The sequence below is a fragment of the Phacochoerus africanus genome, chromosome 3 (assembly GCF_016906955.1).
Source record: "Phacochoerus africanus isolate WHEZ1 chromosome 3, ROS_Pafr_v1, whole genome shotgun sequence".
In the NCBI taxonomy this organism is placed as follows: Eukaryota; Metazoa; Chordata; class Mammalia; order Artiodactyla; family Suidae; genus Phacochoerus; species Phacochoerus africanus.
The window spans coordinates 15,344,023-15,363,928 of NC_062546.1; the positions used below are offsets into that span (position 1 = coordinate 15,344,023).

Here is a 19,906-nt window from a genome sequence, read left to right on the forward strand (position 1 = left end):
TGGGCGGGGCCGAACCCGCGCTGGTCGAGGGCTTAGCAGACAACGCAGGCAGGCAGGCGGGCGGGCGGGCTGCCACCGAGAGCCATTTCACAATCCCCCGGGATCAGGTGTCACTCTGGCCCCAGTGGGAACCAGGAACCTAAGCTCCTTCCAGCCCCAGCGCAGCCTGACCAGCTGCAGCTGGACCCTTGTCCACCCCTCCCTCCCCACCTCCCTCCCCACCTCCCTCCTGGGGCTGAGTGCCAAGCCCAGGACTCCTGGTGCCTAGTCCAAGACCCAGGGTCCTCCCTGGAAGGCCCGCTGAGCGGGAAGGAGGGGGAGGGCAAGACCCCCAGGGAGGAGCCTGCGGCTTGGGTTTGGGCTCAGCCGGATCCCAGGGCAGTCCCCTCTTCAGGGAGCCAAGGTGGAGGTGGAGAGATTGGTACAGAGCCCACAGGGGTGGGGGGGTGTCACAGGAAGCAGAGCTGTCATGTCGAAATGAGCCCACTGGAGGAAAGAAACTGAGGCCAAAGCAGGTGAAACACCTGCTAAGCATCTGGAGCCATTTGATGTGGTTCTCTCGCCTCTCTTTTCCATGCCATCAGCCTCTCAGGGCTGACTGTGTGCGGGCTCTGTGTTCAGTGTCTCCTGGAGTCGTGGGTCTTCCCGCACCCCTGTGCACAGGGGTTAGTGTCATCGCCAGCGGTGCATGACCCATGGGTGGATGTGTAAGGGGGAGCCCCTCCTCCAGCAAGGTCCCAGGAGAAGCTGTACAAAGTTTTGACCACAGATCTCCTTTCTCCCAAGTCCTGGTTTTTTTCCTTTTCGCCCTAAACATTTCATAGGTGTAACTATGAGACACACACTGCCGGAAGCCAGCTGGTGCAGAGAAAGTAATTAAAGGAGCCCTCGGCCCTGGCCTCGCGGCGACAGGGTCTGGCTTTGACTCTCAGCTCCACCATGTCCCAGCTGAGGCCTCTGGAATGAATCACATCCCTGTTCTGTACGGCCACGTCGTCATCTACAAAGGCCTGCGAGTGGTCCAAAAATCGTGTTCCCGACTCTTAGGAAGGAGACTGAAGTATAGCCCAAGCTGCAACCTGCAGGCTGGTAAAGGCCAAGACACAGTTATAGCAAGAGGCGCCTTGAGACATCCTTCCTGCTTCGACAGTCTGAGGTCTGTTCAGTCTCAGGTCTTTGCTACTGGGGGGTAGAAGGGGTCGGGGGCAGTGACCGTTGGGATAACAGTTGAGTAGGACTTGGTGACAGAACTACATCCAGCTACTGTCCCCACAGATGCATCCAGGCTAAAGAGACTGAGAACGCCTCCCCCACTTCCCACATCCGGCCTGGGGATGGAGACCTGTCCTTGAAGGGAGAGACCAGGACTGTTGACTCTGAGCACAGAGAACAGTCCACAGCCATGAGGCAGGAGCCGGGGCGGGGGGGGGGGGGCAGCACAGGGCGGCTCCAGGACACAGTCCGGGACATGCAGAGGGCACTTTGATGAAGACCTGGTTTTGAGCTTGTGGACCCAGCTGGCTACTGGACATTCAGCCTCGGGCAGTGCTGCCCACGGCTTTCTTCTGGGATCTGCTCAGTTCCGTGGGCAGGAAACTGCCTGGCCTCACCCCTCCCCAGCCCTCATGGGCCCTGCTGGGGACTGACTCTCTCTAACAGGAATGAGGATTAGTCTGAGGCCCAGGGGATGCGGTAACGCACAGGAACGGAGGAGAGAGTTTCAGAGACCAACAGCCCGTGGCACCAAAACCTGTTTACCTTTGCAATGATTGCCTCTGTGCTAGATGTATTTATATATTCCACTTCTGCCTAAAAAAGTAAAACGGGCAGAGGCTCTAAAACTGAATACATTCAGAGTTCCCTTGCAGTGCCCTGGGTTAAGGATCTGGCATTGTCACTGCAGTGGTGCGGGTCACCACTGTGGCGTGAGTTCCATCCCTGACCTGGGAAAGTACACATGCCTCAGATGGGGCCGAAAAAATAAATAAATAAACTAAATACATTCAGATCCCAATTAAGGGCTGGCCACTTCCTGGCTATATGACTTATAACAGCACCTCTCTTTTTAGACCTACAACTTCTTCCTTGAAAGAGATATCATGATAACTGTTTTGTAGGATTATTGTAAAGGTGTTTGGAGTTCCCGTCGTGGCTCAGTGGTTAACGAATCCGACTAGGAACTATGAGATTGCAGGTTCAATCCCTGGCCTCGCTCAGGGGGTTAAGGATCCAGCGTTGCCGTGAGTGTGGTATAGATTGCAGATGTGGCTTGGATCCCTCATTACTGTGGCTGTGGTGTAGCCCGGCGACTACAGCTCTGATTAGACCCCTAGCCTGGGAACCTCTATAGGCCGAGGGAAGCAGCCCTACAAAAAGACAAAAAAAAAAGAGGTTTTTTTTTGTGTGTGTGTGGTTGTCTTGCTTTTTTTAGGGCTGCACCTGCAGCATATGGAAATTCCCAGGCTAGGGGTAAAATTGATGCTGCAGCTGTCGGCCTACGCCACAGCCACAGCAACGCCAGATCCAAGCCAGATCTTTGACCTACACCACAGCTCACAGCAACACTGGATCATCAACCCACTGAGCAAGATCAGGGATTGAACCTGCATCCTCATGGATGCTAGTTGGATTCGTTACCACTGGGCCACGACAGGAACTCCAATTATTATTTTAAAGTTTAAAGGGAAAATCATAGACCAGAGGTTGCACATCTAGCTAGAATATTGTAATGTGAGCCCACATAGTACATTTTAGAAGTTTGAATTCATTGCCAAGATTTAAAGTGGGGGATTTGGAGTTCCCGTTGTGGCTCAGTGGTTGACGAACCCGACTGGGAACCATGGGGCTGAGGGTTCGATCCCTGGCCTTGCTCAGTGGGTTAGGGATCCGGCGTTGCCATGAGCTGTGGTGTAGGTTGCAGATGGGGCTCAGATCCCCGTGTTGCTGTGGCTGTGGCATAGGCCAGTGGCTGCAGCTCCGATTCGACCCCTAGCCTGGGAATCTCCATATGCTGCGGGAGCGGCCCAAGAAATGGCAAAAAGACAAAAAAAAAAATTTAAAAATTAAAGTGGGGGATTTCACATAAAAGTAAAATGTTAGCATCTTTTAGAACAAGGAAACAATCCAGGAGCAGTCTTGCAACATTGCATGACAACCATCAGCTAGAACAGTGGGACTCAAACCTGAGCAAGCATCAGAAATCGGCTAGAGGGCTTGTTAAAACACTGATTTGAGATCTCTATCTCCAGAGTTTTGATTTAGAAGAACTGAGAGAGTTCCCTTTGTGGCTCAGCAGGTTAAGAACCTGACATGGTCTCCATGAGGATACAGGTTAGATCCCTGGCCTTGCTCAGTGGGTTAAGGGTCCAGCATTGCCACAAGCTGAGGTGTAGGTTGCAGATGTGGCTCTGATCTGGTGTTGCTGTAGCTGTGGTATAGGCTTCAGCTGCAGCTCCAGTGCAACCCCTGGCCCAGGAACTTCCATTTGCCACAGGTGTGGTTGTAAAAAGAATTTTTAAAAAAAGAAGAAGAAGAAGGCGTTCCCATGGTGGCTCAGTAGAAATGAATCTGACTATATCCATGAGAAGGCGGGTTCTATCCCTAGCCTCACTCAGTGGGTCATTGCCATGAGTAGCGTAGGTCAAAGATGCAGCTCGGATCCCATGTTTCTGTGGCTGTGGCATAGGCCGGCAGGTGTAGCTCCGGGGAACTTCCATATGCTGCGGGTGTAGCCCTAAAAAGCAAAAAGAAGAAGAAGGAGGAGGAGAAGGAGAAAAAGACCTGGGGAGAAACCTGAGATTCTGCATCTAACAGGTTTCTGGTGATGCAGATGCTGCTGCTCAAGGGTCCACAATTTGCGAACAATGAACTCAGCTAATTAGAGCGGCTCTCTTGTTCCATAATTCCCACCATTCCCCATTGTCTCCCCTGCCCCCGCCCCTCTCCAAATACTTTCATCCACATTTCTCTCCTGACCTGGAGGGCATTTCAATATGTGACCTCTGGCGTGGGTGCAGAGTGAGTGTTCAGGAATAGGTAGCTTTTTTTTTTTTTTGTCTTTTTGCCATTTCTTGGGCCGCTCCCGCGGCATATGGAGGTTCCCAGGCTAGGGGTCCAATCGGAGCTGTGGCTGCCAGCCTACACCAGAGCCACAGCAACGTGGGATCCGAGCCGCGTCTGCAACCTACACCACAGCTCACAGCAACGCCGGATCCTTAACCCACTGAGCAAGGCCAGGGATCGAACCCGCAACCTCATGGTTCCTAGTCGGAATTCGTTAACCACTGTGCCACGACGGGAACTCCAGGTAGCTTGTTTTTATTTAACAATCTTAATAATTAGGCATTACGGTTATTCGTGTTTTACAGATGGAGAAAATGACATTCAGCTAAGGGAAAGGGACTTGCTGAAGGAAACACAGCAGCAAATCAAAAGGAAGACACTCGGCAAAACCTTTTGGCCATGTGGCTGTTGTTATTTCAGTGTTACACATCTATCTGATGTTAACATAGACGATGCATCAAAAATGTTGAGTGTGGGGAGTTCCCATTGTGGTGCAGCAAAAACGAATCTGACTAGGAACCACGAGGGTGTGGGTTCGATCCCTGGCCTCGCTCAGTGAGTTGAGGATCTGGCGTTGCTGTGAGCTGTGGTGTAGGTCCCAGACACAGCTTGGATCCCGCATTGTTGTGGCTCTGGCGTAGGCTGGCAGCCACAGCTCCAATGAGACCCCTAGCCTGGGAACCTCCACATGCCACAGGAGCGGCCCTAGAAAAGGCAAAAAGACAAAAAAAAAGTGTTAAGTGTGACTTCCTGAGTGTAAAATCATATTTATCAAGGAAGAAAAGGAATAAAAAGGAAAGAATAAACATTAAAATGGGAGGTGACACGAGTCGGCTGTGGATGTCCCCAGTCTAAGGGGACTATAGTAAGTGGACACTGAAGATCTGAGAAAGTCCCAGCAACAAACTAGGTGTCTTTAACCACACAGTGGGGCATTGTCCCCTTGGACTGTTGGACCCATTCAAACTTCCTTCACTCCAAGGAGAGCTCTCTGAGTGTATGGGCTGTTTTGTTGTTTTGTCACCTGACATCCTTTTGTCCTTTCTCTGATAACAACAGCCTGCTTTCACTTTGGGGAATGACTTTTCCTCCAACCTATAAGGGTGGCCAATCAGATGCTCTCCTTGGAATGAATAAGCTTGGAATGAATAATCTTGAGCAATGAATAACCAAAGCCCTGAAAATGTCTGGAGCTCATTCCAAGGTGGCCTTTAGACCTCAGTTCCGCCTTGTTTACTATCCTTTGCGAGCTGGGGTCTTAGCATCCTCTTCAGTTTCATGAGATAAACTACATCAGTCAGTGCTATGGAGGACTGAGTCGTGAGTGCTCATGGCAACAGAAGATTCCGAGGGCATCTTACTTAAAGTTGTATTTAGGAAGGGAGAATGGATGCCCATGACATCCCCAGCCCATTCTCAAAATTCTGCTTCCAATAGCCAGAGTCAGTTTCTGTGGCGCAAAACCAGGAAGCTCTGACTGTCTTTATCAGGGTCACCACCAAGTTCCTGGGTCCCAAATCCAAGAGCCTTTTCTCAGCCCTCATCCTTCTCTAACTCACAGGTAAGGTCCTCACGGCATAAATGCTGACCAAATTTTCATATACTTGGTATCCCAAGTCCAGGCAGCACGGCACCGTCCTGCACACAGAGCCAGCACCCCAAGAATTGGGGTGGCACACCGCACAGAATTGTCCAAGGAAAGAGCATCCATGTAAAGCAGATTTTTATAGTGATTATTCTTCATCTCCGTCATTACGTGGTACCAGGCACCCCCATCCTTGTAAATGATCCTACCTCCAGGGGAGGTCTTCTCCCTATTATTGTTACCTATTATTGTTACCTGCACACTCCCTAGTTATGTCACCCACCCCTTTTACCCCATTTCCCATTAGGTGAATAATCTCCGATCTCTGTCTCCAACGTGGACCGCTCACCAGTCTTGGTGTTACACTCTCTCTTTGTTGGCCAGCGACTTCTTAAAAATCAAATCGGGGAGTTCCCATCGTGGCGCAGTGGTTAATGAATCCAACTAGGAACTATGAGGTTGCGGGTTCAGTCCCTGGTCTTGCTCAGTGGGTTAATGATCCGGCGTTGCCGTGAGCTGTGGTGTAGGTTGCAGGTGCGGCTCGGATCTCGCATTGCTGCGGCTCTGGCGTAGGCCGGAGACTACAGCTCCGATTGGACCCCTAGCCTGGGAACCTCCATATGCCGAGGGAGCGGCCCAAGAAATAGCAAAAAGACCAAAAAAAAAAAAAATCAAATCAGACCACGCTACTCCCTTGCTCCAAGTCATCCGGAGGGTTCCCACTGCACCTGGAATCACAACCTAGACGCCCTACCGGGGCCTGTGAGCAAACCCCTGCCTGCTTCCCTCCTACTTTCTCCTACCGTGCAGTCCTAGGTGAGGGTCCTGGACCTGCCTCAGGGCCTTTGCACTTGCTCTTCCTTCCCTCACATGCACACAGCTCCTTGCCACCCTCCATTCAGAACCACCTGCCTCGTCTACCGCCACTGTGACCTGGACTCTGCGTGATTTTCTTCCTAGCAGTGATTACAGGTGTCCTGTTCATCATCACTGACTGTGTAGCCCTCCAGCTACAGTGTCAGTTCCAGGAGGGCGGGGCTGTGTGCTGCTCACCGCTGTGACCCAGAGCCTAGGACAGAGCCTAGGACACACAGTAGGCACTCAGGTATGACATGGTTACTGATCCTTCCCGGGTGCAGGCCCTGTTCTAAAGTCTTTACATGGATTCACCCTCTTGGTCCTCGCTACTCAGCAAGAGGAGGGGGCTGTTTGCAGCCATGGAGTCTATTCTGAGCTTTCTTTTTCCTTTTCTTTTTTTTCACTTATTTATTGTTTTTCTTTATGGCTACACCCAAGACATATGAAGTTCTCAGACCAGGGACGGACCTATGCTGTAGCTGACCGACACCACAGCTGTGGCAACGCTGGATCCTTTAACCCACCACACAGCCTGGGGATTGAACCCGAGGCTCTGCAGCCACCCAAGTCACTGTAGTCTGATTCTTTTTTTTTTTTTTTTACAACCACACCTGCGGCACATGGAAGTTCCCAGGCTAGGGGGTCGAAGCTGACCTGCAGCTACAGGCCTACACCACAGCCACAGCAACACCAGATCCAAACCACATCTTCAACCTACTCCACAGCTCATGGCAATGCTGGATCCTTAAACCACTGGGGCCAGGGATCAAACCCACATCCTCACAGAGACAACATCAGGTCCTTAACACTCTAAGCCACAATGGGAACTCCTGCAATCGGATTCTTAACCCACTGCACCACGGTGGGAACTCCTATTCTGAGCTTTCAATCAGCACATAGTCTACCCTTAATCAGCATTTGCTGAACAAGTGACTGGATGAATCCATGTCTACTCAGCATCTTCCTGCAAGTGTTCTGCAGGCACCCCAGACTCAACTTGGACCAAACTGAACCCATGCTCCTTCCCCCAGACTTGCGTGTCCCCTCTTCTCCCGGGAAGCTGACAGCTGTCCTCGCTCCTTCCTTCTCCTCGCCCCCCATGCACATCTCGTAGCAAAGCCTGTGGGCTGTCCCTCCTCTCGGGCTCCACTGCAGCCACTGCTATGGCCTGGGTCGCTGCTGTGGTTTGAATTTGATCCCAGGCCCAAGAACTACATGCCATGGTCATGCCAAACAAAACAAAAACAAAAACAAAAAAAAAAAACAGTCAGGAGTCAAGAAAACAAAAACTCTACGTGTTTCTAGACAGTCTGTGGTGTTAAAAGCACTTTAGCACTGTAATCAACATGGGCCTCAAAAATACCCAAAGGAGTGAATTTCTTTCTTTTTTTTTCTTTTTTTCTTTTTAGGGCTGAACTTGTTAAAAACAGTTGAAACAGTTTCCACTACGTTATTCCCTGCCTTACTAATTTACTGGCCCACTAACTTACTCTAACCGGCTCTGCACAAGTGATTTCTTCCTTGCTGAATTGCTTTCTTTTACTAATGATTATTTTCCAGTTAGAGAGTTCTACTGTGTGAATTTTAACACCCCCTTCCTTTTGCGAGAAATCTTCACGGCAGGGAGAAGGTCAAGGTGCCATAACCCCCAAGACCAGCAGAAACCATCACCGGGCCACCTGACTCCAGCCTGAATGACGTTGAAATAATCTATGGAAGGAGAAGAATGTGGGCTCCCTAACCCTTATCCACAGTCCTGGGTATTTTTCAAGGTAAGGCTATAAAATCCTTTGTTATCCCCTCTCAAGGGAGGACACAGTTTTGTTTTGTTTTTGTTTTGTTTTTTGTCTTTTTGCCTTTTTCTAGGGCCGCTCCTGCGGCATATGGAGGTTCCCAGGCTAGGGGTCCAATCAGAGCTGTAGCCACCGACCTACACCACAGCCACAGCAATGCGGGATCCGAGCCGCATCTTCGACCTACATCACAGGTCACGGCAATGCCAGATCCTTAACCCACTGAGCAAGACCAGGGATCGAACCCCCAACCTCATGGTTCCTAGTTGGATTCGGGAACTCCATGGAGAGAATTTCTTAAGGCAGATATCATCACCCTATTTTGCAAACAGGGAGACTGTGGTTCAGTGAGGCGAAGCGACTCGCCCAAGGTCACACTGCAACATCCAGATGACTAAAACCAATCTCTTCTAACCAAGTAATCTTCCATAACATGGTTATTCATTAATATTTATTAATGCTAATTAAATAACATTTATTCATAGCATTTCTACTACATATATCGTAGCTGGCATTCATTGCGGGGTTGCTCTGCCAGACACTTATACAAGCATTTTACTAATATTATATCCTGAATTCTAGGAGAAGTTGTGAGAAAGAGAAGAGCAGCCCCTGAAGTCTGGAAGCTGACCTGACCCTCACAGTTGGCCTTATGTTCTTTTGCTGAACATCAATATTTCACAGAATGTCAACATCAGACCAGGCCATTCTGTGTCCCTGATGGATCAAGACAAAGAGCATTCCGTAATTAGGTGTGAACTTGGGCAAAATGAGCTAAATTATCCTAACCACCAAATGACCATGCATCCCCCATTCTGCCTACTATGAGTGACTGCTGCTTCTTTACCAAGTACAGCTCTAACCTCTCTCTAGTCTTCCCTTCTCAGATTAAAGTTAAGATAGCCAATCACAGAAGTGTCCCGCCTCTTGACTGCATCCATCCAGCGCAAAGTCAGTCTTCTCTAAAAGCCTCCCCCAAATCACCGAACATAAGCCCAATCCTGTAAATCCTTTCCAACATCCTGTTTTTTTGCTTTTGTTTTTTGGGGGTTTTTTAGGGCCACACCTGCAGCATATGGACGTTTCCAGGCTAGGGGTTAAATCGGAGCTGCAGCAGCAGGCTTATGCCACAGCCACAGCAATGCCAGATCTGAGCCACATCTGTGACCTACACTGAAGCTCAAGGCAATGCTGGATCCTTAACCCACTGAGCAAGGCCAGGGATTGAACCCGCATCCTCACGGTTACTAGTGGGGTTTGTTACCGCTGAGCCACGGCAGGAACTCTCCAACATCCTCTTAATGAGGCCATAAGGTTTCCCAAGAGGGGTGTTCTCCTATGCTGCAGGGAATGATAAACCCAACTCGATCAACTAGGAACATTAACAAGTGTGGCTAGAAACATTAACAAGTATAAGCATTATCCTCATTTTACAACTAAAGAAAGACTCAGAGACGTTGAGAAATGTGATGTTGAGACTACAAGGCAGTGAAAACAGAACCAGCTCTATCTGTGGTCTCCTTTGGTTACTACCTCTGCTTTTCGAGGTCTCTGTGCCTCAATTTCATCTGTAGCGAGGCAGTTAGATGCTACTCTCCAGCTGAGCTTCATGCTCCTGCCTTTCTCCTTTTGGGAGTCCAGGAGAATACTCTGCCCCCAAATACTCTGGTCCAAAGAGTAAATAAATAACGAACCCTTTCAAGGTGAGATGACTGTCACCCAGGTTTTTGTGTAGCTTGCAGCAGCCATGAAGAGGCAGGCAGGGCAGGAATAGGTTTGCTTCCTATGCTTGGTGGGGCCCCATCTGAAGGCAGGAAAGGGGAAGTACCCCCTGGGAGACGTACCACCGTGACTACACATAGTGTTGATGCCAGCAACAGAATCCACTCCAGTGAGTTCAATCAGAAAATGAATTTATTAGATAGAAGGCCAGAGGTTAAAGCCACCGACAGAGAAATATGCAACATCAGTGCAGGGAAAGGGACTTCTTTAGGGAAAACGCCTCTGCCACCATGGCCACTCAGAATGGGATGCGAGAAATGCCATTGTGTTCACCTCCAAGGAGCACAGTGATGGTGGATGTGCAGGGGAGGAAAGAGGCAGGGTTCTGTTGAGGAGGGTGGGATTGAGAAGGGGGCAGAGGAGGAGGCTCAACCCATTTGGAAGGCAGCCACAGCCCAGCCCTGTGGGGCCTTGTGGGACTTCAGCATCTCAGGAAGCACAGTTACCCCGTTTTCTGCAAGAAGAAAAGAACTTGTTGGGAGTTCCCATCGTGGCGCAGTGGTTAAGGAATCCGACTAGGAACCATGAGGTTGCAGGTTCGATCCCTGGCCTTGTTCAGTGGGTTAAGGATCCGGCATTGCTGTGAGCTGTGGTGCAGGTTGCAGATGCAGCTCGGATCCTGCATGGTTGTGGCTCTGGTGTAGACTGGCAGCTACAGCTCCGACTGGACCCCTAGCCTGGGAACCTTCATGTGCCACGGGAGTAAAGGCAAACACACACACACACACACACAAAGAACTTGTTTTTGTCATCACGGAGGCCCATGACCTTGACATCCTGCACATTGATGGAGCATCGACCCTCCCAGAAATGAGCAGCCACGGTATTTCTGACACCAGGATGACCAAGAAAAAAGCCAGTTTGCCAAGCCTAGGTGGGGGCCTCGGGAGCTCTACAGACTCCCTGTGTCAGGATGCCGCCTCAGTGTTCCCATCTGAAAAAGGGGAGCAGGTGAGTGGGTTAAATCATCTAGATGGGCCATTTGACCTGTGTCTTCTGCTGTGCTTTGGTGTCACAGGACACGGCTGCCACTTCTCCAGGGAGGGAGGGAGGAGAAAAGACACCGTGCAGGGTGGGGGATGTGGAGCCCCCTGAGCACCCCCTCTTTCCCCAGCCCTTCCCCAGCCTGCCCTGCCCCCTGTCTCACCCCTGGGCCTTGACACAGCTATCGCAGGTATGGAGGCATTCCTTCTCATCCATGAAGTTGTTCGGCTTGCCTCGGCACCCACCGTAGACAAAGGTCTGGCAGAGCCCGGTGGTGGCGTTGTAGAAGTACCTGACGAAATGGGCCCTGCAGGGACCCGTGTAGGGAGGCTCCCGGCAGAAGGCAGGCGGCCCGGCTGCAAGAATGCGAGAGAGCTCCGGGTCAGCGATGAGGATGGGATCCCTGCTCGAGCGACAAGGTCAGCAACTCAAACAACTCGTTCGTCTTGAAATGGGGGCAGGGGGAGCGGAGCTTGAAATGCAAAACTTTCATTTTATGGCTTGCATTCTTTTCTTTTCTTTTCTTTTCTTTTTTCTTTTCAGAGCCATAGCTGCGGGATATGAAAGTTCCCGGACTAGGGTTGAGTCAGAACTACAGCTGCCGGTCTAGACCGGAGTCACAGTGACATCAGATCCAAGCCGCATCGGCAGCCTACACCACTGCTGACGGCAATGCTGGATCCTTAACCCACTGAGTTCGGGATCGGTGAGGATTCGGGGCCAGAGATCGAACCCAAATCCTCCCGGACACTATGTCGAGTTCTGTTGGTTTTGTTTTGTTTTAAAATTGATTGTTAATTGTTTTGTTGGGTTCTTAACCCACTGAGCCACAGCGGGAACTCCTGATGGCTTGCACTCTGAGACATTGTTATTAAAGTTGTTTGTGGCACAGGGGAAACAAATCCAACTAGTAACCATGAGGTTGTGGGTTTGATCGCTGGCCTCGCTCAGTGAGTTAAGGATCCAGCATTGCTGCAAGCTGCAGTATAGATCACAGATACCTCTCAGATCCAGAGTTGCCCTGGCAGTGGTGTAGGCCAGCAGCTGCAGCTCTGGTTTGACCCCTAGCCTGGGCACTTCCATCTCCTGAAAGTGCAGCCCTAAATAAATAAATAAATAAATTAAATAAAATCAAACTTCTGCCATGAGGATATGAATTTTAGCAACAGATCCCTTTTGAATGAAAACATTAAAAGTAACCTGAAAATTGGGTGGTCTCTCATCCTCAGCCCTCTCACTACCCATCCACGGCCACTCTCCCATCTCTTCTTACCCCAGTAGCCCCAAGTCTCAAGGAGCATCTAGTGCAGACCCCTGGATGGTCTGAGAGGAGCCACTCAGTGGCTGTGTGGCTTTAGGGGTAAGACAAGTGACCACGTGGAACCACAGCAGCCTCTTCATTGAAATGAGCGTAACAATCCCAACCTTGGGGACCTGTTGAAAGGATTCCAGCTGATAGCTTCAGTATACGTCACAGATGTGGCTCGGATCCCACGTTGCTGTGGCTGTGCTGTAGACCAGCAGCTGAGGCTCCAATTCAGCCCCTAGTCTGAGAACTTCCATATGCTGCAAGTGAGGCCCTAAAGGAAAAGAAGAAGAAGAGGAAGAAGAAGAACATATGTTTTATTCTATATAATGTTTTACAATGTGTATTGGTCCAGAAATTGGAAACGTAATTATATATAATATTTTAGACATAAACTGCTAAAATGTAAACTATCTTGAACATTTAAGATGGGAACTCAAAAGTTTCTGAATTATTCAATATATTCATTCAGCCGCAGACTTCCTGATCCCTTCAATAAACGACAAGCAATCAAATAAACAGGAAAAAGATGATCCTGTGGAACGAAGGCTACAAATATCACAAAAATGTTCAGCGAGCAGAGGGGACGTTCTCATTATGAGAAAACCTTTTCGGAGTTCCCGTTGCGGCTCAGCGAAAACAGATCTGACTTCATCCATGAGGACACAGGTTCGATCCCTGGCCTTGCTCAGTAGGTTAAGGATCTGGTGTTGCTGTGAGCTGTGGTGCAGGTCACAGACCCGGCTCAGATCCTGCGTTGCTGTGGCTATGGTGTAGGCCGGCAGCTATAGCTCCCATTTGACCCCCCTAGCCTGGGAACCTCCATATGCTGTGGGTGCAGCCCTAAAAAGCAAAAAAAAAGAAGAAGAAGAGGAAGAAGAAGAAAAAGAAAACCATAGATTAGGAAGTTGCTTTCTTAAACACAAGGAATGGCAATTCTCTATTAAAAGAAGAGTTTCTTGGGGCTCCTGCTGTGGCGTCCGTCGCAGATGTGGTTTGGATTGGATCCCTGGCACTGCACAGGGGGGACCTTCCATATGCTATGGGTGTGACCAAAAAGGAATCAACAACAAAAGAGTTCCCTCTTTGAAGTGGAAAAATTATACTGTATCAAAGATAACATTTTCACTTGACCTTGAAATCGGAATGATGCACATTCAAGTCTGAATGAAAGCTCTTGGTCTCAACAGCGTAGAGCCAGGATTACAGTGAGGCAAGGGAGGCAGTCAAGATAATGCAAGGTTACATCCTTTTTTTATTTAAAAGGTTCGTGTTAGGTTCATGGTGGATTTTTGCATTAATTTTGGGTTTTTACACAATTGCAGGCAACTATGGTTTATCTGCATTATTAAGTTTTTGAGCTTCCCCTTCGAATTCTGGGCTCAAGGCAAGTGCCTCACCCACCCTCACCCTAGACTCAGCCTGCCACGGGGGTGGAGCACTTCCTCCCTCGAGGCTGAGGAGTTGGATCTGATGAGTGACTTAATAGTGACCTAGGTTAGGCGACCCCAGGGCCCAGGGGAGGGAAGGATGGGTACCACAGAGCAGAAAGGAAAGGGAAGCTGTGCTTCTGGAAGCCAGACCCACCTGCTGGGCAGCTCTGGCTGGGGCTACTTGGTTCTTTCCATCTCTGGATGAAAGCATATATAAGCCCCCCCGCCCCCCGCCCCGTGTCCTTGTGTTTAGAAATAAAAGACTTTTCCTTTAGCCTCCCAGGCCTTCCCTCAGTCTCAAAAAGGCTGACTCAAGAGTTAATGATGAAGGGAGTTCCCATCATGGAGCAGTGGTTAAGGAATCCAACTAGGAACCATGAGGTTGCGGGTTTGATCCCTGGCCTTGCGCAGTGGGTTAAGGATCTGGTGTTTCTGTGAGCTGTGGTGTAGTTCAAAGACGCGGCTCGGATTCTGTGTTGCTTGCTGTGGCTCTGGTGTAGGTCGGTGGCTACAGCTCCAATTCGACCCCTAGCCTGGGAACCTCCATATGCCGCAGGAGCGGCCCTAGAAAAATCAAAAAGACCAAAAAAAAAAAAAAGAGTTAATGATTAGGACATATTGTTACAGAAGTTCCCGCAGTGGCTCAGCAGTAATGAACCTGACCAGTATCCCTGAGGATGCTGATTCGATCCCTGGCCCAGATCGGTGGGTTAAGGATCCAGGGTTGCAGTGAGCTGTGGTGTAAGAGGCAGATGCAGCCTGGATCCCACGTTGCTTTGACTGTGGCACAGGCTGGTGGCTACAGCTCCAATTCAACCCCTAGCCTGGGAACTTCCATATGCCTAGGGTGTGGACCTAAAAAGAAAAAAGAAAAAATAAGAGGCCGTACTGTTACAGCTGAAAAAAAAAAAAACAACAACAAAAACAGTTAAAACAGTTTCCACTACATTATTCCCTGCCTTACTAACTTACTGGCCCACTAACTTACTCTAACCGGCTCTGCACAAGTGATTTCTTCCTTGCTGAATTGCTTTCTTTTACTAATGATTATTTTCCAGTTAGAGAGTTCTACTGTGTGAATTTTAACACCCCCTTCCTTTTGCGAGAAATCTTCACGGCAGAGAGAAGGTCAAGGTGCCATAACCCCCAAGACCAGCAGAAACCATCACCGGACCGCCTGACTCCAGCCTTAATGACGTTGAAATAATCTATGAAAGGAGAAGAATGTGGGCTCCCTAACCCTTATCCACAGTCCTGGGTATTTTTCAAGGTAAGGCTATAAAATCCTTTGTTATCCCCTCTCAAGGGAGGACACAGTTTCAAGGGTGTTAGCCTGCTGTGCCTCCTTTGCCTGGCAAGCAACAAAGCTGTTCTTTGCTGCTTCACCCCAAACTCTGTCTCTGAGACTTAACAGGTGCCAGTGTACAGAGGCTGGGTTTCAGCTACATGGCTGGGCAGGTCAGTTAGCTCATGTACCTTCGGGCCTCACAGTAGAAGGATTTATCCATAATCTTTGGCTTGTAGAATTTGGGACTCTTGATTTACTTTTTCATGCTTTTCTTTATTTTCTAAGTTCCAAAAAATGAACACATTTTATTCCATTTATGTATCAGGAAACAGCAAAGGAAATATGTTCCATTATTTATTTAAGGAGCAGAATTATCCTCAACAGAACGACGATCCATTCACGTTATTCAAGAGAACTGGGATCCACCCAGGAAACGCCATAGGCGCACACTCCATCATTGCTCACCTGGACCACTGCCGCACCTTGCTCACGGGAACTCAGTCTCTGCCCTTCGCCCCCTAGAGGCCACTCTCCACACTGCAGCCCCAGGAACCCTGTTATAATTGAGCCCTACCCCCGTTGCTCCCAGGCCCAAACCCTCAATGACTCTCCATCTCTCTGAGTCAAATTCTGATTCTTATAATGTCCCACAAAGTTCTGCAAGACCTGCCGCCATGGCCTCTCTGCCTCATCACCTCCCACTCCCTCCCCTCCTCCCACTCAGCTCCATCCACCCTGGCCTCCTTGCTCCTGCTCATACACACTTGGCAGGTTTATTCTTCAGCCTCTGTGCCGATGCCCTCTTACCACAGAGGGTTTCTCTGACCAGCCCGCAGAAAGAGCAGAGCCTCTGTTATGCCCATCACTCTTGACCATCAGAACACTTGTCATGAGCCAGCTAATACTTTCCATCTACTCATTTGTCTGTCTCCATCCTGGAGGGCCCCCGTCTAGTGCCTTTTTTTTTTTCACAGCTTGTAGGGCCTTGATAAATATTTGCCAAATGAATGAAACTCCTGTCTCATTCTCCCAAGGGTGCACAGTCATTGAGTAGAGTGAATATAATTAAATTCCTGTTACTTCAATGTCTATTTGATGAGGAGGCAATGAAACTGAACAGAACCCTGCAGGATCCTCCTGGGCACAAAAGGCTTTCCAGGTCCCCCTGTTTCTTATTTGCAGGAAAAAGCCTTCCCATTTCCTACACTTTCCAGAATAGCAAAGGGCAGATTCAAACAGTTGCTAATCTGGGAAGGGAGGGGATACAGAAACAAAGGAGGAGCAGTCAAGAAACAATAGCGCAGGGGAGTTCCCCCTTGTGGCTCAGCAGTAATGAACTTGACTAGCATCTGTGAGGATGCCAGTTCGATCCCTGGCCCTGCTCAGTGGGGCATTGCTGTGAGCTGTGGTGTAAGTCGCAGATGCAGCTCATATCCCACATTGCTGTGGCTGTGGATGACAGCTCCAGCTCCGATGTGACCCCTAGCCTGGGAACTTGCGTTTGCAGAAGGTGCTGCCCTAAAAAAAAAAAAAAAAAAAAAAAGGCAGCCAAGGGGCAGGGTCCTGGTTCCTGCAGGAGGAATATACATAACAGTACCTTTGAGTTCTGCAGGAACTACTCAGGTGGAGGATGGTAACTTCAGGCTGAGCGCCAGATTCCTGGAGCACTGTTACCTCACCACCCACCCATCAGCAGAAGGTCTCACCCCCAGCAGCTCTCACCTCAAATTTGGCCCATTAAAAATTTCTCCTGGAAAACCTTCGGGGAGTTTGGGATTTTTAGCACGAGCCCCCTGTTCTCCTTGCTTGACCCTGTCATAAACCTTTCTCTGCTCCAAATCTTTCCATTTTTTTGGCCTCACTGCATCGTCAGGCACACAAACTTGCATTTGGTAACAGCAAGTGCACCGAGATCATTATAAATCTAGCTCTAATATTCTGTATCTTAAGAGGCTATTAAAGTGATGGTCAGACACGGTGAAACCGGGCAGGGCCCCGTGGGGGTCCTGGACATAAAAGCCTTTGTGTCCCCCGTTTCTTGTTTGTAGGGAATAAGCTTCTGCCTCCTCGACCTTCCCAGGCTTCCAAAGGGCAGGTTCAAACAGGTGCTAATCAAGGAAGGGAGAGGATGCTGAGACCAGGGAGGCGCAGTCAAGAGACAGCAGTGCAGCCTTGGGGCAGGGTCCTGGTTCCCCCTCAAGGGATACACAGAACAAAATCTGAGCTCTTCTGCAGATCAAAACCCCCCAGCAAAAGACAGATGTTAATTACTTGATGAAGCATTAGGCTTCATTCCAAAAAGAAGTAACCAGGCCTGGGGCCACTAAATACCAGCTTTGAAGAGGGCAAGCGTGACCTGACCCGATCCCAATCTGCAGCCCAGTTTCCCACTCCCTAACTCTAAGACCATCTCCTAGTCTCTCCCAGAGGAGGACACACTCTTTAAGGCATTAGCAAGCAATAGAGCTTTTTTTTTTTTAATTGCCTTTTGGGGTTTGCAACATACGGAGGTTCCCAGGCGCTAGGGTTGAATCGGAGCTGCAGCTGCCTGCCACAGCAACACCGGATCCTCAACCCCCTGAGGGAGGCCAGGGGTCGAACCCGCATCCTCATGGATATTCATCGTGTCCGTTACTGCTGAGCCACAATGGGAACTCTTATAAGAGCTATCCTTTTCTCCTTCACTGGAAACTCCGCCTCTAAGTTTCTATGCAGCACAGGTGGACAACAATAGGCGAAAGAGGACGGGACTTGCTTTATTGGGAGCCGAACAATTTCACCATGAGCAAAGTCACAGAAGTGTGGCATTTATTGTACTAAGAATGGAGCAATACTATTGTTATTTGACCCCTAAATGCTTGCTTTCTTGGAGGATGGAGGTAGGTAGATAGATTTTTTTTTCAGACTAAGAAAGCTTGGTGGAAAATGGGCATCATTGGGCATGAAATGTGGGGAAAAAACCCTCTATATTCATGGTTGATAATCCCTTGCAAGAATTTGTTCCTTACTTACCCCTTGTACAGGTGGGGAAACTGCAGAAAAGTGACTGACCTCGGGTCACATAGGTGAATGGTGATATCAGGTCAATGTGTGATCCTGTTACAACCCAACTGATGAAGCACTTGACATCCGTGGGGGGTTGTTAAAATGTAGATAACTGGTAAGCGTTTTGGGGAGCACAACCCCACATTTCTACCCCCAGGACCTGAGCCTCAAAAGTCCAGGGATGTATGAGTCTGGGTTCTTTTCCTGACACCAAATATATGGTGTCTCTCCCAATATCAACTACGTGTCCCTCAAGTCAATTCACTAAATTCCCCCTAAATCCGCAGTTAGCCCAGACCCCACAGGCCGAAGGCTCAGTGTCACGAGATTGTCCTCACTTCATGGGACGTGTCCCTGGGGTCACATATACTTCTGAATACCTGGCTCTAAGGTCTTTGTGACCCCACTTTCAACTTTCGGTAGTTCACCGGAATGACTCACAGAACTTAACTTATTGTTCCTGGGTATTAGAAAGGATAAAACTCAGGGACAGACAGATGGAGACGGGCAGGGCAAAGGGGGAACTGGGGGTGCAGAGCCCCCATCCTTTCAGAACTCATGGCCCTCACATCCCCTCGAATGTCCATCACCCCAGAAGCTCTCCAATTCCCAGTGTTCAGAGGGTTTTATTGAGGCTTCAACAGCTTGGCAAATGTATTGAATCATTAGCTACCTCAGTAACCTCCCCTTACTACAGAGTTGCTGGGTGTGGAAAGTTCTAAACTTCTAATCACCTGATGGGATTGTCTAGAGATCAGCCCTGTCCTGATGCTACCCTGGGTCCCCTTCCTTGACCCATCTCATTACCACACCAAGACAGTAAATTCCAAGAGTTACAGGAGGCCCCACCAGGAACCAGGACAAGCATCCGATACTGATCTTCTCATCACAGTGAGGTTCGGGGACACCAGGGACCAGAAAGAGAGAGTCTCAGAGATGGGGTCCCTGACTGGTAGAGTTAAGTGGGATGATTTTTTTTCTTAAGCTGAAAACATGATCTCCTTTTGAGATTCATGAAACGTCCCTGGAGTTAAAACTGCCCATCTTGCCAGTGGAAATCCAGAGAGGGTCGGCACACCCACCCCACCCCTGCCCCCAGCCCCTTTCATGGCCTCGCCCCCCTTTCCCCGCCCAGACTGTACACGGGAGGTGAGCCAAGACTTACCTCGGACCAGGCTGCTCTCTTCATCCCCTGGGGTGCTGGCCACCAGGGTGCCCAGGAGGAGGAGGAGGGCTGCAGAGAGACAGAGCTGGCTCATCTTCAGGGCCTCGCAGGAGGGCTTCTGAGAACGGCTGGGAGACAGAGCTTTTCACAGCCCAGCTGAGGGGTGGGGACAGACTGTGAGGAGGGGAGTGAGGAAGGGGAGGAGCTGGGGTCAGTCCTGGAGGTTGTGCAATCTCTCCACCTTGCATGGTCCTGCCTCTGCCTGCTGGGTCCAGATGCTCAGCAAGAGTGCTTCTTAAATTTGACTATGTGGGACTTGAAAGCCTCTCCAAAGAGACCAAACTCGAAGCCTCTGGCCAAGACAAGAATTACCAGACCCTTATCACCCCACCATCTCATGGCAATGCCTCCTCCCTGCCTTGAGCAACCTGTCCTGCTCCTTTCTACCCCACTACTAGGACAGGTATGTGGCCCACTCCTTACCCTGCCCCTATAGGGGCATAATACGCTCCCGACGAACCAGCAAGCATATCATGAGACCCCTCTTTCTCCAACCAGTCAGCTCAGCAGGTGTATCCTAAGGCCACGCCTCTCTCCCTGGGTTA

General features: G+C 49.7%; 1 protein-coding gene across 1 annotated transcript; it reads right to left on the bottom strand.

Annotated features, from left to right (window-relative positions):
- Nucleotides 1-10,194: 10,194 nt before the first annotated feature.
- Nucleotides 10,195-19,571, bottom strand: LOC125122045 (uterine plasmin/trypsin inhibitor). The gene is made up of 3 exons (XM_047770301.1): nt 19,302-19,571; nt 11,228-11,420; nt 10,195-10,534 (listed from the first exon to the last, which is right to left on the bottom strand). Exons 1-3 carry the CDS (start codon nt 19,393-19,395, stop codon nt 10,510-10,512), a joined length of 312 nt encoding a protein of 103 aa, XP_047626257.1. The 5' UTR covers nt 19,396-19,571; the 3' UTR covers nt 10,195-10,509.
- Between the last annotated feature and the right edge of the window lie 335 nt (nt 19,572-19,906).